This window comes from Myotis brandtii, unplaced genomic scaffold (genome assembly GCF_000412655.1).
Source record: "Myotis brandtii unplaced genomic scaffold, ASM41265v1 scaffold154, whole genome shotgun sequence".
Classification (NCBI taxonomy): Eukaryota; Metazoa; Chordata; class Mammalia; order Chiroptera; family Vespertilionidae; genus Myotis; species Myotis brandtii.
In genome coordinates, this window is record NW_005355584.1 from 1,705,876 (window position 1) to 1,723,709 (window position 17,834).

At 34.4% G+C, this 17,834-nt stretch overlaps 1 protein-coding gene across 3 annotated transcripts in view; it reads right to left on the minus strand.

Annotated features, from left to right (window-relative positions):
• Nucleotides 1-17,834, minus strand: part of CDH19 (cadherin 19, type 2) — a 55,741-nt gene that overhangs the window by 33,430 nt on the left and 4,477 nt on the right. For all 3 annotated transcript variants that reach the window (XM_005861554.2, XM_014535882.1, XM_014535881.1), the window contains exons 2-3: nt 5,712-6,020; nt 2,866-3,160 (exon numbers count right to left, since the gene is read on the minus strand). In XM_005861554.2, coding sequence (XP_005861616.2) covers nt 2,866-3,160; nt 5,712-5,906 — 490 coding nt within the window. In that variant the 5' untranslated portion in view covers nt 5,907-6,020. The remainder of the gene's footprint in view (nt 1-2,865; nt 3,161-5,711; nt 6,021-17,834) is intronic.

A 17,834-nucleotide genomic window follows, 5' to 3' on the forward strand; every position in this document is an offset into this window, starting at 1 on the left:
CCATCTTGGCTGACAGTTAATTTGCATAAGGATATGCTGATTAGCCAATGGGAAGGGTAGCGGTCATACGCTAATTACCATGTTTCTCTTTTATTAGTGTAGATTGAGACTGAGGGAAACAGAAAAAATACATATAATATAACCAGTTCCTTCACAGCAAAGTTAATAACTGTAAGCATTTTTCAGAGGGAGACCATCTACAAAATGATTGACAGAGCAATGGGGGTGTTCCACTATTTCCATATTAGAAAGTATTTCTGGTTGCAGCTGCCCATCATGCTATTGACCCCTTCCATCGCTGGACAGATATGAAAAGTGCTCATTGCTTTTGGTATGATTCCATACAAAGCCTGGACCCTGGATTTACTTGTAAAGAAATATTTATTCGTACTTCCACAGACTACATTAAATTACATAGACTGACTAGGTTAATACGTACTGGGACCTCTAATTGCAAAGTGTAAGTGGCCAAATATCGTACAGACCAAACCGATGTTTTGTGATCTCCATCCAATCAACCACAGCATGGCTACACGTGGTGCCATGATACAAATACTGTATTGTACACACTGGAATCTCATTGTGGGCTCACTCTCCAACTCTATAAAATGCCCGTTATGTACCTCCTCTCTCTAAAATTCCTCCCCTCTGCTCTCAATTACTGCCTTTGCCTCAGGCATCACTGATTAAATAGAAATAATCATGTGTTACCTGGTTTGTTAACAATCAATATGTTAACCTACCTGGATCTGTCCCCTCTATTATTCCTTTAGATTTCATCACTCTTTCTCTTCTCAAAAATAGTTTTCTAGCAGTCACATCCCTTTTATTTTGCTTCAAAATACTCTTCTTTTGAATCATTTCCTATAGTATACAACTATGCTATTAAATATCCCATCTTAATAAATAATTAAACAATAATTTTTTAAAAATTGCCTTTACATTTCACATCCCTCTCTCTCCTGCCTCACATCTCTATTTTTTCCTTGCATAGCACTTTTAAAGAGGCTAAATTAACTGTCAATCACCTTTTCTCCTACCATTCATGCAATAGAATAATTTCCAACATAATGTAGTTACACAAATTCAACCAAATTACTCTTACTGAAAATACTAGGGGCCTTCAGCTTGCTAAATCAAAATCAGGGCTATCTTGATTTTATTCAACCTCACAGCAGCATTCCACATAGTTGAAGGATCTCTTCCATTGCAACATCTCATCTCATCTTTCTCTTCTTCCTATATCACTGGCCAATCCCATTCATACTAATTTACCAGTCAACTCCCATTTGCTTAACAATCGATTTACCAGGTATGTTTTTCTCATCTCTACCTGTATTGTCTACTAAGAGGATCTCATATAGTGCCATGACCTACATGCTCACTACAGTGGGGCCTTGACTTACGAGTTTAATTCGTTCCGTGACGGAGCTCATAACTCAAATTACTCGTATGTCAAATCACTGTGATGTTTGCTGTGCCAACTAGTGGTGGGGTATCTGAAGCTGGCTCGTAACCCGAATTTTTTTGAGCTTGCAACTCAAAGCAAAAAATCGGTCGAGAGATGGCTCGTATCTCAAAAAAACTCATTAGTCGGGACACTCGTAAGTCAAGGCCCCACTGAATAGGCCAATAACTTTCATACTCATAATGCAATCTTCATCACACTGCTTTTCCTAGAACATGGGATGGCTGTCCTCTGTATCATTCCCTTCAAATTTTACCTACTAACATGTCCCCACTTCCTTCAGTCAATTAATCATCAGCATACTTTTCCCATACTGAACACTTTCATAGCATACAGTATCAAATATTATCTTTTTTATTTAAAATAGGTATTGTTTGTATTATAACTAAAACATAAGTTTCATACTGGTGATTATTAGTAACTCTATATATCTCCTTCACAATCGAATCTGCAGTTTCAAAGGAAAGTTCCTAGAACATGTTAAATTTATAATATGTGCTTATTGAAGAAGAAGGATGAGGTGAGTAGAGAAGAGAAAGAGAAGGAGAAAAAGAAGGAGGAGAAGGAGGAGGAGGAGGAGGAGGATCGAGGGGGAATAAATAATGTTTCATTGCCTAGCTACCAAATGGAACAATATTAATATGTCCTTTAAACCTAATAATAATTGGTTGTGATACATATTATACAATTAAAGTTATTTATGCTTTAATTAAAGATCTATGTTCTGAATACATGTAGAAAGAGGTCTTTAAATTGCTACCTGGAAGGTTAAAAAACAAAGAAATCAGAAAAATATACAATGGAATATACATTTTTATACTCACTGGCTAATGAATCAAGTGTTAAGGTAAAACAGTTTTGAGCATGGAAGCAAAATTTAAAATGATCATTATTAAATCACATTTAAGTTTATCATGTTAGTAAATTATATACATTTAATTTAATTATATATTGTGTTATCAAAATTATCTTGATGGGGGTGGGGCTGGCCAGTCTGGATCTCACCCATGGGGGTGGGGCTGGCCGGGTCTGAGTCTTGTGTAATTTCGAGGCTCACATGGGTGGCCAGGGACTTGATTCTGGTTCCCATGGTGTGCCCCAGACTCTGACATGGGGAAGATTTTCATATATATTTTACTAATTTTCTTTCATCTTTGACACTTTTATTATAGAGAAATGGCAAATAGCAATATTAAAATATATCCTCCAATTAATCCTTTTTAATGTGCATGAATTTTATGCACCGGGCCACTAGTTTCAAATATTTTACTTAACATGCTTGTAAAAGGAAGTACAAATGTAGAACTTTCAAATAATTCACTTCCAATTCATATGCTCAACATCTCAAACTTGTTTACATTGCTAATATATGTTTGATGTCGATTAATACGTAATACCTTCTGGAGACATCTCTGGTACAACAGCCGCATAAGGTTCATGTAGGAATTTTGGTGCATTGTCATTGATATCTGTAACTTTGACAACAAAGTCAGATTCAGGTTCCACAGCCTTTCCAGTAGTTCTGTCTATTAAATGGGCTTTTAGATTGTAGAAGGCCTGTTTTTCTCTATCCAGCTTCTGTGCCACAGATAAGACACCTGTTGTTTCATCAACGAAAAAAATACTTTCGGCTCCATCTCCTGAAATCCTGTACTTCAAAGACTTGGATCCATTGTGCATATTTGAGCTCAGCTGCAAGTGCAAAGAGCGATCATTTAGTTTCCATATGTGTCGAAATGGGCAAGTCAATTATAATGGTTTTATTTTCTAGTCTGCTTATTATTCCCCAAGTTAATAATTCCATACAACTCCCATATAATATTTAAAAAGGTATAATATTAACTTTAACATTAAATTCTATCTCCACATATATTCTACTCAATTATCAAATATACCTGTTCTCTTTGCGCTCTCATTATTTTTATATTTTAAAAGCAAAGTAAATCTGTTTATCTTTGTGTTAATGTAAATTTGAATTTCAGATATAAAAAAGTGTTATTATGATATAGAGAACATTGGTTGTATTTTTTTTATATCTAAATTATTTTTACACAAAGAGGAAAACCTGCCATAAGCTCCTAATTATTGTGAACCCATGATCTTCTTGTTTCATCACTTATGAATATGCCCTTCTTCAAAGTAAGAGCTTCTCTGAAATTTTACAAAGTGAACCAAGAAATAAAATCTTAAATTCATAACTTTCTGATAGCTCAAGATATAATGTATTATTCCTGACTAATTAATAAATTGTTCTATGTGCTTGGAGGAGAATATCTGAATATATCTAAAACAACTAATTTTAATAACACATTGAGTATCACTGCCATACAATAAAAGAAATAAATTGGTACTACTAATAAAAAGCTAATGAAAAAGTTCTAGCTATCTTAATTTGACAATTCATTATCATAAAATAAAGTCTTCATGACCTAATAATAAGAAATTAAGGTAAACAAATGTCCTTCATCATTTTGATGTAGGTTGAAAATTTGATTCAATATTGGAATGAAAATAAGTCAAGTTTAGTAATGTATACATGCTTTTCAAGTACATTGATAGACTAATTTTCATAAATCAGTGAGCTTGGTTTTTATAAGAACCCAGATTTAAGTTAAAAAAAAATATTTTCTCAAACATCTGCTTCTTAATGTCATAAGATGCATCAGTTACACACATTTCAATTTCATGGATTCAGGTATTATTAAATTTCTATATTCCCATTCAAAAATATTTTCTCAATCATGCAGTTATTATCAATTTGGCAAATCAACATGACTTTAAATTTTTACTTAATTGTGCTCTCCAAACTTAATCACTTTTTAAAAATAGGTCAAAAAGAAAGTTATGTTGGACACCTCAGCTACATTTTATTTTTACTAGCTATTTACTTACAAGCACCTAAACATTCATTATTACTTTCTTTTAAACAAATTATCTATATATTATTATTTAAGGCTAATGAAGTTGTTTAGAGGGGAAATTACCATATTTTCATAAATATGTTTACAGAATGCAAAAATAGGCAAAGCCAGGGAGGCGAAAAATGTGTAGGGAGGAGAAAAATAAAAAACAAACAAACTAGAAAATGTGGCCATGAGCCAGGGAGGTAGTCTGTCTGGAGTGCACTGATGCACTTCCCTGTAGAGCCTTACTCACTAAAAGCCACACGCCCCTGTTGGCCTGTCATTCTTTCAATGAATGGAGAGCATATGGAGTTCTGTGGAGTCCACTGTAAATGTGGTTAGAGAGACTCAGTTAAGTAGCAGACACTTAACTACAGACCTCCTTTATGGTATTCTGCCTGTGATTTACCTGCAGTCATCTTACAAAATGAAAAGGGAGGAGAAATATTACTTTCAGGACATGTGTGCATGCAGTTTGAATATGTGCCTAAGACCCTAGTCTAAGCCTTTGGTTGAATGTACTCATATACATTTGGACAATGGAATAGATGAGCTCCTGTGGAATCTGGACATCAGGCTAACGCTGCAGTTCTCCTGAAAGGGCTAGAAAAAAGAGTTAATGAATTCTGAGTGCTTCACCCTTTGGGCCCAATTAAATTTTAGTGCCAGTTAATTAGCAGTTAAACTTACTTCAGTTCATTCATCTATAGAAAGAGCTTTACAGAACAGGACTTGGTATTGTAATTACCTCTATTTAAAGAAAATCAAAGAATAATAAAAGCCAAAAGTATAAATAGGAAATGTTCTTTCTCATTAAGGAAATTCTCTTACAATATATTCTTATAAGAAAGTGAAAATAATAATTCTTTGTATTTCAACTTCACTAATCAAATGAATATGTAGGCTCTTGAAGCTATTCAACTGTAAAAGAATTTGGTATTAACCTGCTTCATTAAAAATTAATGAGGTGTATATCAACACCTGCTTAGCATAATAGAAAATCAGGCTAAATACTGTTGGTAACTTTATTGTTCTCAGTGTAGTTGCTTTGATCCATTACCAAAAATAACACCATCAAACTTCCAGATGTGGATAATGAGGGCTGTGTTTTTACATGGGAGACTAAAGTGAAATGGGAATACTAGAGCTTTCCCTCTTTTGCAAGCTTTTGTGGTTACTCTAGGTGCTAACAAACCTGAAGCAATTAATTATGCTGGTATTTGAAGTTTTCTAATGGTTCTACAGAGAAAATTTAGAATTCATCTAATACCAAAAATTTCAACTCATTTATTTAGATTTATACAACATTATTTCCTGTAACATTTTCAGAAAATCAGTACCCGGCCAATGATCTTTCTAGTGATATTCATTTCCTCTTCTACAAAATACTGGTTCCAAATCCAGCCACTCTTCAGTCTCAGATGAGACCCTTCTGGGTGCTTCGCTTCCTTTGTTTTAGAGTTTTCTGTTGCTGTAAGGCAAGGCCGTAGGAGGGGAATTCCCAACATCAAATGTAGGAATAAGCAACAATTCATTCTGCTCGTTTGATGCCAGCTGATGGATACTCTTTAGAAGAAACTATACTTTGCAAATGAAAATCTTAGGTTCCTTTATAATCTTTTTAAAAATCTGAAGTATCTTTCACATTCCTAAAGAACAAAACACAAAAACAAAATTTGCCATTTTAAAAATAACACTTTCTCACATAATTGCTAATGTAAGGATACAACTTTTGCATTCATAAAATGCAAATGAGACAAAAAATACACATTTAATTTCTGTTTTGATTAAGCCCGTTAATTATATTTTGTAGCTCAGCGATAACTTGAATGTCATTATGGTACATTTCTGCTCAGGCATGGTGCAGCTTAAGCTGTAGTCAAATCTGCCTGAAGGTTGGAAAGTTGCTCTGGAGTCTCCTTGATTGATAGCTAACATTCAGATAGACTTTAAACAAAATTATCAGGATAATAATGATTAATAGGATCATATAGGTTTCAGGAGCAGATTTCTATGATACACTAGTGAGATTTGTATGTTGCACTGTGTGCTCACCACCTAAAGTCAAATCTTATGTCACAATATTTTAGGCCCCCTTTACCCCACCACCTTCCCTCTGGCAACCACCACACTGCCTTTTGTGCCCACGAGTTTCAGTTTTATATCCCACACTAGGGGCCCAGTGCACTAATTTGTGCACCTTGAAAGGAACTGTGGGCTTCGAGGCTGCAGTGGGCACAGGGGTGGGTCTCGGCCCATCCTCCATGCCCCCACCTGGTCCCTCTCACCACCACCCTCGGTCCCCTGTCTGCCAGCAGCTCCACTCTCGCTGCTGCCACTCCCATGTGCTGACAGTGCGGGCCATGCTCGCACCCGCTGATGGCACGATTGGGGCCAGTGCCAGCAGCAGGTGCAATTAGGGCCAGTGCCATCAGCTGATGCAAGCAGTGACTGCTGCCCTGATCGCCCCTTAGGAGTAGGGGGAGGTGTAGAAGCCCTCGGGGCGATCGGGGCTGACAGCCACTGCTTGCACCCGCTGATGGCACTGAGCAATCAGGACCAGCGCCAGGCGCCGGCAGCAGGTGTGAGTGACGGCTCCAATGCCAACTGTGGGTGCAAGAGGTGCTGGAGCTGGTGACAGGTGAGAGCGCCCGGTGGGACTGCGTCATGCAGGAGCAAAAAATTTTCAGTAACCAATGGAGGCTTTCCCCGATAACAGCGACTGGCGCCCTGACTTGGTCTGGCACCCTCGCTCACCTGCTCCACCATCCCATCATGGCCAATGCCTGCCATGTTCTGTGCACACCCCCCGGTGGTCAGCACACATCATAGCAACCAGTTGTTCGGTTTTTCCGCCATTCGTCGGTCTATTATATTAGGATTTTATATATATAAGATGTGAAATCTTATGGTTCTTAGAATTTTTCTGACTGGCTTATTTTACTTAGCATAATATTCTCAAGTTCCATCCATGTAGTCACAAATTGAAGTATTTCATTTTTTCTTATGGCTCAGTAATATTCTACATCTTCTTTATTCAATCCTCTATCACAGGACACTTTTGTTGTCTCCATGTCTTGGCCACCATGAATAATGCTGCAATGAATATAGGAGTACGTATATATTTGCAATAAATGTTTTTGAGCTTTTTGGGTATATATACAGGAGAGGGATGGCTGGGTCATATGGTAACTCTATTCTTAATTTTTTGAGAAATCGTCAGACTGTTTTCCATAGTGGCTGGATCAGTCTACATTCCCATCAGCAGTGAATGAGAGTTCCCTTTTCTCCACAACCTCTCAACACTTGTTAATACTTGTTAATAAAACCATTCTAAGAGGTGTGAGTCAGTATTTCATTGTAGTTTTCATTTGCATTTCCTTAATTTCTAGTGAGGTTGCACATCTTTTCATAGATCTGTTGGCCATTTGTATGTCTTCTTGGAGAGGTGTCTGTCTGGGACTTCTGCACAGTTTTTAATTGGGTTGTTTGTTTGGCATTGAGTTTTATGAGTTTTTATACATATTGGATATTAAACCACTGTCAGAACTATTGTTTGCAAATATCATCTCCATTTGGTCTGCTGCCTATTTGTTTGGCTGCTGTGCAGAGGCTTTTTAGTTTAATATAGTCCCATTCATTTATTTTTACCTTTACTTCCCCTGCCTTTGGGGTCAAATTCATAAAATGTTATCTATGACCAATCCCATAAGTTTAGTACCTATGTTTTTCTTCTATGTAATTTATTGTTTCAGATCTTATATTTAGGTCTTTGATCCATTTTGAATTAATTTTTTACATGTTGGAATTTGCACACAAAAAAGAATAAAAAACCTATGAATAAACTTAACAAAGAATCTGAAAGACCTATATACTAAAAACTGCAAAACAGTATTAAAAGAGATTGAAAAAGACACAACAAAATGGAAAAATATCCCGTGTTCTTGCATTAGAAGAATCAACATAGTTAAAATGGCCATATAACTCAAAGCAATATTCATATTTAATGCAATCCCCATCAAAATCCCAATGTCATTTTTAAAATAAATAGAACAGAAAAATCATCATATTTGTATGGAACCTCAAAAGACCCCAAATAGCCAAAGCAATCCTGAGAAAAAAAAGAATGAAGCAGGAGGTATTACACTACCTGACTTCAAATTATACTACAGAGCTACTGTGATCAAAATAGTATGCTATCAGCAGAAAAACAGACACGTAGATCATGGAACAGAATTGAGAGCCCAGATGTAAAACTACATGTATATGGACAGATAATTTTCAACAAAGGAGCCAGAAACAAACAATAGAGTAAATAAAGCCCCTTCAATAAATGGTGCTGGGCAAATTGGAAAGCCATATGCAAAAATAAAAAAATGAAACTAGACTTTTTTTTTTAAAACCTGCTTACTTCATCCATTTTATCTAGTAAAAACACTATCCCATTAAAGCAACAGCGAGGAAAAATATGATATTTCTACACTTTTTCAATAAAAATATATTTTCTCATACAATCTTGAAAAACTATGGTTTTATGTAGTATTAAATAAGCAAACTGATAATTCACCTTAAAACCCAGGGGGCTTAATAATCACTTATACTGATGTTATAAAACACTCTGAGAATAGAACGTTTGTGCAAGATATTTCCCATTTTGTACTATGAAATAGAGTAAATGGAATGTTTTTTATCTTAACAATAAAGAATGCAGGTTTTTGCCCTAGCTGGTTTGGCTCAGTGGATAGAGTGTCGGCCTGCAGACTGAAGGGTCCCTGGTTTGATTCTGGTTAAGGCACATGCCTGGGTTGCAGGCAAGATTCCAAGTAGGGGGCGTGCAAGAGGCAGCCAATCAATGATTCTCTCATCATTGATGTTTCTATCTCTCTCTACCTCTCCCTTCCTCTCTGAAATCAATAAAAATATATTTTTAAAAAAGAATGCAGGTTTTAGAAAATGAATACAAAATTATAGTGACTGGGTAAAAATGACTGAATGTTTTTAATATGTAAGACAAAGTTGAAAGGTATCTTCTAGTTATAAATATTAAAACAAAAAAACCCTCAAACTGTGTAGTTTTCTATTTAAAGTTTTCCATTTACCTGAGATTGATTACACACACACACACACACACACACACACACACACACACACACACAGGTGTGTGTGTGTGTGTGTGTGTGTGTGTGTGTGTGTGTGTATGAAAAATCACATTTTCAAAAATGGGGATGGTGTGGTCCCTCTGCAGTTCCCTTTAAGCCAATGTATTTGTTATAAGTTTACTTAACAAAAGTCATGAAGAATCCAGCTGAGATGAAAATTAAAGATAAATTCCACCCTTACTATTTGAGATTCAAGTAATGTCTGTTGTTTAGAAATTGTTAAATATGTATATTTAATATCTAGTGAATAATTAAAATATTTGGAACATTTAGTTTTCTTTATGAGAATGTATTTTGTATACATTTGGAAAATTATCACTAACAGTAACTTTAAGTATACTTATAATGTTAGATGAATGACATTCTTATTAACTTTATATTAAGATATTTTCATACATCTAGAAATAGAGAAAATAGTACAATGAACACCTAGAGACCATTACTTAGATTCAAAATGATCAAGGCTGGACAATCTTATTCCATCTATGTACATATCCACTTTCAGATGTTAAAACAAATTTAAAATGTTATATTAATTATTCATTACACACTTGGGCACAAATGCTACATATCTGGGTGCAATTTATCCTTCTAAAAATAAAAATTGAATACTAAAAATTGAGAATAAGTCTTTAATATAATCAAATATTCAACCAGTGTTCAAATTAAAATACTTCTTACTTAGGATTCAAAGATGTCTACAGAATGCAGTTAGTTAATATATTTCTTTGGTCTCATTTAGTCCATAGGTTTCATCAGTTTAAATTTAATTTTCCTTTTCACTTATGTGTTGGACAAGCAAGATGGAGTTTCCTAAAATATGACTTAATATGTTTATTTTCTATAAATCAGTAGAGGTTTGATTAGATGCAATTTTAAATATTTGTCAAAAATACTCAGAGCTGATACTCGGTACTTCCTATTGCATGATGTCTAGAGGCATAAAATACCTAGTTTTTTCACATTTTGTTTTCAGGGTTAAAGTTGTTCTTGTTTCCAGATTCATTTGTTGGTTGTATCATTTATTATGAATTTCCTAGTTAGCATTTGTTTTAAAGTATTACCAATTATTGATTATTGCTTAAATTGACTATGTCAGTGACCAGATGGTGAAACACAACTGAGAAATAGAAATTCAAAAAGCACCAAAAGAAACTCCTACACAAATTAATATTTGGAGTAAAAACAAAATTCACAGGATGGTTTTATTAAAAGATGAAACATTACAGAAGATAATACATTGGTTTTGAAGATTGTTTCATAGAAATTATTAAAATTATAGTACAAAGATAAAGTACAATAGTAAAAGTAATTCTTAAAATTAAAAAAAAATTCGTAACTGAGGAACAATCTTAAGTGGTATTATAAATATGTCATTTGAGTCCTAAAAAGGAAGAGAGATATTGGCTTAAGAAATGATAATGGCCAAGTGTAAAGAGCAAATAATAAAATTTCACCAGAAAAATAAAACGGTAAGAATATCTAATAAATGTTCATCAGAAATAATGTAAGACTGATAGAATGGCATTCATAAAGTTATGAGAGAAAAAATTTTAACCCATAATTAGATAACCTTTAAAAAAAAGGGTCATATAAAGCAAAGTAGAAAAATTAATCAACAATATCACTGAACTCTAAAAATACTAAGTAAAAATTCTTCAGAATTAAGGACATGTGAATTTACACAACGTAATAAAATTTGGAAATATAAAATATAAAGGTAAATATAAAATGTTATTTTGTGTTTTATTAATATTATAAAAATAATTTCACTATTTATTCATTAACAACAAGGTGTTTCAAAATATATAACATATGTAGAAGTAAAATTCATGATAGTGGCACAAACAACAAGATGTGGAAAATAAAAATATCTGGTAGTCAACTTCCTATAGATAAAGATATAACAGTCATTCAAGTAGACTGCTGTGACAAGTGACTAATGTACATCAAAATGAACTACTGATGCACACATCTCAAAATAATTATGCTGAGTGAAAAAAGCTTGACAAAAAAATCCATATTGTATGTTTCCATTAGTATGTCATTCCAGAAAATGTTAACCTAGCACAGTGACGGAAAACAGATAGTAGTTCAAAGAGAATGGGGGTGAGGAGGGAACAGAAAGGATGGCCAGGATCATGATGGAACATTGTGAGTTAATAGCTATGTTCTTTATCTTGATTGAGATTATGGTCTCACAGGAGGAAAAATATGTTTAACCTATAAACTAACAAATATTTTTTACTCCTTTATACATGAAGAAACTTTCAAACTTGTCCACTGGGAGGCATTATGGATCCAATTAATTGGGAAAAACATATTAAAAAAGAAAGTTCAGATTGAGGTACTACATAATACCAATTGTAGAAGTGTTTCACAATTAGAAAATAATACCCTACAAGACACCTGTCATAAATAGATTTTGTAAAATAAGTGTAGGTAAAAAAAATGACATGCAAAATTCATCATAATTACCATGATAGTAGGGAGAGAAATTGGCTTAAAGGCTGGACTTTAGAAATAACTCTCATATTTTTCTCCCTCTAAAACAATCTAAATTATATATATCAAACAATAGTATTCATTAAATCTGGGTGATTCCTCTACCATATGTCATATTTTTATATGATTGAAATATTTCACAATTAAATTTAAGTCAAAATATAATTTTATAATACTAAATCATAATAAAATAAATATGGGTACCCTTTTATTTGAACCTTTTTGTATAAAAGTACAAGAATGAAAAAGTAGCAGAAATGTTGTCTGAATTATGAAATAATGTGGCTTTGTTTATACTCTTCTACATTCTAAATTTTCTATAATGGTCAGAAAATATACCCTTCTATTTAAAGGAAAGAGAAAACATTTCAAATAATGATGCACTTGTGATTGAAGAGTGTTGGCGGCTGTCAACATGCCAGACTGAGAAATACTCAGGGCTGAGTCCCGGCTAATAAGGAAAAGTGCTATCAATTAGTATTCTGAGATGGTCCCTAGAGAAACAAGCAGTGACATTTTCACCCTACATCTGCAATCCTGGTTACAGTTTCCAATCAGGTGAATAGCTGGATAAAAACTGGCATATTATTTAAATATGGAAAAAGAAAGTCATACTAATACTGTCTCTTGTTAGTGTGCTTCAATTTAATCTAATTATTAGAATCTAGGTGTAATTCTTTACATTTATTAAGTAAAATACAGTATTGTATAATTCAAAATATATGATGTATAATAATAAAATGACATTGGTATTAACATAACATTATATAATGAAACAATTTTACTATATTTAAGTAACACTACTTCATAAATATCAAATATTATGTCCAAGTAGAATCATATAATTTCAGAATTGAAAATGCCAGGCCGGCATAGCTCCGTGGTTAAGCATAGACCTATGAATCAGGAGGTCATGGTTCGATTCCCGGCCCAGGCACATGCCCAGGTTGTGGGCTCAATCCCCTGTGTGGGGTGTGCAGGAGACAGCCAATTAATGATTTCTCTCATCATTGATGTTTCTATCTCTCTCTATACCTTCCCCTTCCTCTTTGAAATCAATAAAAATATATTTTTAAAAAGAGAAAAATTTATTTCATCTAATACATTGCATTCACATAGAAGAAATTTATATCTAGAAAATTTAAGGGATCTGCCCAGTACCAAACCGTTATTTAACAGTAAAGGTAGGACTGGAAACCTAATCTTAAGATTATAGAGTGAACAATATATACTATGCTATCCTGAAAGGAAGGAAATTTATAGATATCTGGCATCATGCATAACATCGCATAGAGTGAACAATATATACTATGCTATCCTGAGTGGAAGAAAGGAAATTTATAGATATCTGGCATCATGCATAACATCTGTCACCTTTAAAAATTGAATACAGATCTATAAATTGCATTATACTGTTTGGACAAGTCTTGAAACTAGACATAAAAAATGTTTTCTATTACCATATTTTAAGACACCTCCACCCCACTTATTCTAAAGACTCATGAGATTAATAAAAAAAATGGAAGAATAAGTCAGAATGATGGATTTGGTGGCTGCCGGGGGGAAGATAAAAGTTGAAGCTGGGGAAATGTGGATGGTTTAAATATAGAAACCTAATCCTATTTGTGATCTCTTAAAAATCAAAGGAAACTTGGCAGCCTTATAGAGTGACACTCTCCCTCAAGACTTTTAAATGGCTTTCTCAGAACTGCTAATCGGAAATATGGAAAGATATACGAGTGATAGAGCCTGCATACATAAGTGAGAAGAAAGCAGCATTTCTGGGCTCAAAATTGTTATTGTCCATATGCCAACTCTTTCTCTGCCGAGCTAGAATATAAAAGATTGTTCTTTGTCCCATTTATGAACTCTCATTAAACATACTGTGCATATTTACTGTCACGAATAAAAGCTGTGTGCTACGGATAAAGGAACATAAAGTCAGAATGCCTGTATAAGAATGTCTCTAGCCCTCTTTGACAGTACTGCCTTCTCCATTCACTATTCGTGTGGTGTCCTAAGATATGGACTAACAAGTGCCATTCTCCTGGGCTGGCCATCAGGGACTCTGTTTTTGAGCAGTGAGGAGGGCTGCAGTTTAATGAGCACCCCATTCGATGTGCTGAACATTGACAAGATGAGCCTGGATGGGCAAAGTATTCTAGAATGAGAAGAGACAAATTCCAGTTGCTGATATACACACTGCAAAATCTCATTTAAAAAAAAAATCAGGTATCCCACCCTGACACACACTCACCCCTACCCTCCACAAGATACCAAAACATGATTTCTCCTTATTATTTCAAGGCTAAATCTTTGTATGCCTCTGTCCCGATGATCTGTCTAAAACTCCTTTTTGGACCATATACCTAATTATATGTTGCCAATCCAAGTAATCTGTATAGAATTTGTGTCTTTGCCATTGTGTAATCTGATATTAATTTAGCCATTGCATGTAGATAGGCTATTTCTTACACTTATTTTCCTGTGTGACTGCTGTCAAACTTGGAAAATATTTTCTTTTCAGAAATATCTTTTTCTCTTAATTTTCTTTTAAAAATAAGTAACACGTACAAATAAAGCAACTCTTTATTTCTAATATCTAAAACATTAATGTGACTTTCATTATTAAAGAGGTAAACCCATGTACATTTGTCTCTATTTTGATTGTCATTGTATAATTTAAAACCACTGGGAATTCCCTGAAAACTCCAAATCTATTCATTTGGAGAGAATACATAAAATTAGTCTCATGCCCTGACCGGTTTGGCTCAGTGGATAGAGCGTCGGCCTGTGGACTGGAGGGTCCCGGGTTCGATTCCAGTCAAGGGCATGTACCTTGCTTGCGGGCACGTCCCCAGTGGGGGGTGTGCAGGAGGCAGCTGGTCGATGCTTCTCTCTCATCAATGTTTCTGGCTCTCTGTCCCTCTCCCTTCCTCTCTGTGAAAAATCAATAAAATATATTTTTTTAAAAATTAGTCTCACAGTTGTTTTTATTTACTTGTTGAAAAAGTGAATAAAAACAAATTTCCAAATTCATATTCACACAGTGTCATTCAGCCATTGAATGTGGTGCTTTAGGTCATTTTATGACATGGGAATATGGGTGTAATACTTTGTTAGATGGGAAAAATAAATAATTAAATACATTCAAAATGATTTTATCCAGTTAAGGGAAAAAGGTAGGCAAAAGCAGAGAGTGTAGAAGATTATGCCTTCAGATGCAGACAGTAATCACCTCTGAACTGAGGAATTATAAGTTGATTTAAATTTCCTCATGAGTATTTCTGTTTCAATCATTATTCAGTTAATACATATATACATCATGTTATAATAAGTTATAAAACTATTTTACATAAATACAGGTTATTTAGCATGATAGTGAAGATCAAGAAATTATTCTTTACCGACTCTGCTGTTATTCTCCCAAATACGCCGAGATGAAATGTTCTGAAGACAGTTGGTGGACTGAAGAGTCCACCTGTGCAGCAAGGATGCCTGCATGGCTAAGACAGTCTGCCACCCACTAGCTGAATGACTTCAGGACAATGGCCCAACCTCTTGGAGCCTTACTTGTCTCATGTGAAAAGGGAGGATAATAATCGCCTCCCATAGGGTTGTTATCTTGATTAAATGAGTTTAGGCATCCACTGTCTGACACATACTGTTATGTATTTTAAACTAACTATACAAATACCTACTTACAGGTGAGTGGTAAGGATCTGATCATTTCTTTACTTCAAAACTTTGAAATATTCAGCTGCTGTTATTTCCACAAACAATACACACAGATTTCAAACTTTATAGATGACTTTTGTAAAAATAGTGTAGGATACATTGTCCCTGATGTATGTGCTCTACATGTATTTTCAAATGATTTAAATGCCATTATATTTTTTCCCAAGCATTGCTAAATGACTATGACAAATACAAATTGTCATGCTTGAAACAGTATATGATATTGTGTGGGCGTATATAAGCTGAAAATGATCCTGATGAGACACAGAACAATTATGTTTTCAAAGAAGACTAATTATGACTTAACGGATGAAAATATTATAATCTAGGCACTTATACCATTTGTAACTGGATCTATTTAGAAATTGTCTTTTCTATGACCCCTTCTTGATTACATAAAGATAATTATTCCATCTGTGAAAACTTTACCAAAATATAATGTATTATGGAAGGCTTGTGGAAAGCTGAACTAAGCTCAGCTATACTAGCTTCTCATAGAGTAAAGCATGGCAATTAATATAATGTCTCCATCTTTAGAAAACCATTGAGTAGGCCTGACCAAAAAAAAAAAAAAGAAAGAAAGAAAAGAAAAAGGAATCTCTTAAAATAATGGTTTCTAAAACTATCCTTAAAAATAAGAGAAAACCGCCTTGGCCAGTTTTGCTCAGTGGATAGAGTGTCGGCCCTCAGACTGAAGAGTCCTGGGTTCAATTCTGGTCAGGGCACATACTTGGGTTGCAAGCTCAATCCTCAGGGTGTGTGCAGGAGGCAACCCATTGCTTTGTCTCTCTCACATCAATGTTTCTCTTTCTCTGTCTCTCCCTCTCCCTTTCACTCTCTCTAAAAAACCTTGGCCAGTTTTGCTCGGTGGATAGAGTGTCGGCCCTCAGACTGAAGAGTCCTGGGTTCAATTTTGGTCAGGGCACATACTTGGGTTGCAAGCTCAATCCCCAGGGTGTGTGCAGGAGGCAACCCATTGCTTTGTCTCTCTCACATCAATGTTTCTCTTTCTCTGTCTCTCCCTCTCCCTTTCACTCTCTCTAAAAATCAATGGAAAAAAATATCAAAATATCCTCAGGTGAGGATTAACAAAACAAAATAAAATTAAAAAAAGAAAGTTTTATCTTCATCAATTTAAAGAACTATGTCTAACATACAATGGAGTTGAAGCCAGCAAACAGTGCAAAACACATATTAAAATGTACATGGCAATATTATAGTAAAAGTAGTTAGAGATTCTTTTCTTTCTCTCTTTTAATTTGAGGGATTATTTATAGAAGGGAAAAAACTGAGTCCTTGAAATATCTATTAACAATCTCCATTTATCCCATATGCACCTTTATAATACCTTATAGAAAAGTAGCATGGAAGGTTGGTGGCCAGTTATAGACTAAATCTCAAAGTCTAATTTTTTTTAATGTTATAGACACTGCCTCAATACTCATTTTGAAGAAGGTACTCTGTATGGTGTGAATCTACTTAAAATCTTGTCTACATAAACACTGAAGCAAGGATATTTTAATGAATGTTAGGTATTTCGAATAAAATGTTAGGTGTTTAAAGCTGAAATGTCTTGGAGAAATCTGTATTATCTATTGTCTCATTTCCCATCTAAATGTCTACCATTATATCTAATTTCTATTTATTTTTATTTTAATCATTAGTTGCAATACAATGTTAGTTTTCAATTAAATCATTTGAATCTTCTAATCCAAGCATGTCAAACTGGCGGCCCATAATAAATATTTTTGCAGCCCAGCCAATATATCGGTATGTAAGAAACATTTTAATAAAAATTTCATAACTTAATTTTTACAATATTCTGTATTACATAATTATTAATAACAAACTACAATGTTCCCTAATGACTGATTACTATAATCATGCTGCATTCATTTTCCTTACTTGACTTATGCAAAGGCGCAGCATTTCTCTCCACATGCTCAAAGTCACTCACCAATCAGTGTAGGAGGGTTCCTTTTTCTCCACATCCTCACCAGCACTTGTCATTTGTTGGTTTGTTGATGATAGCCATTCTGACAGGTGTGAGATGGTACCTCA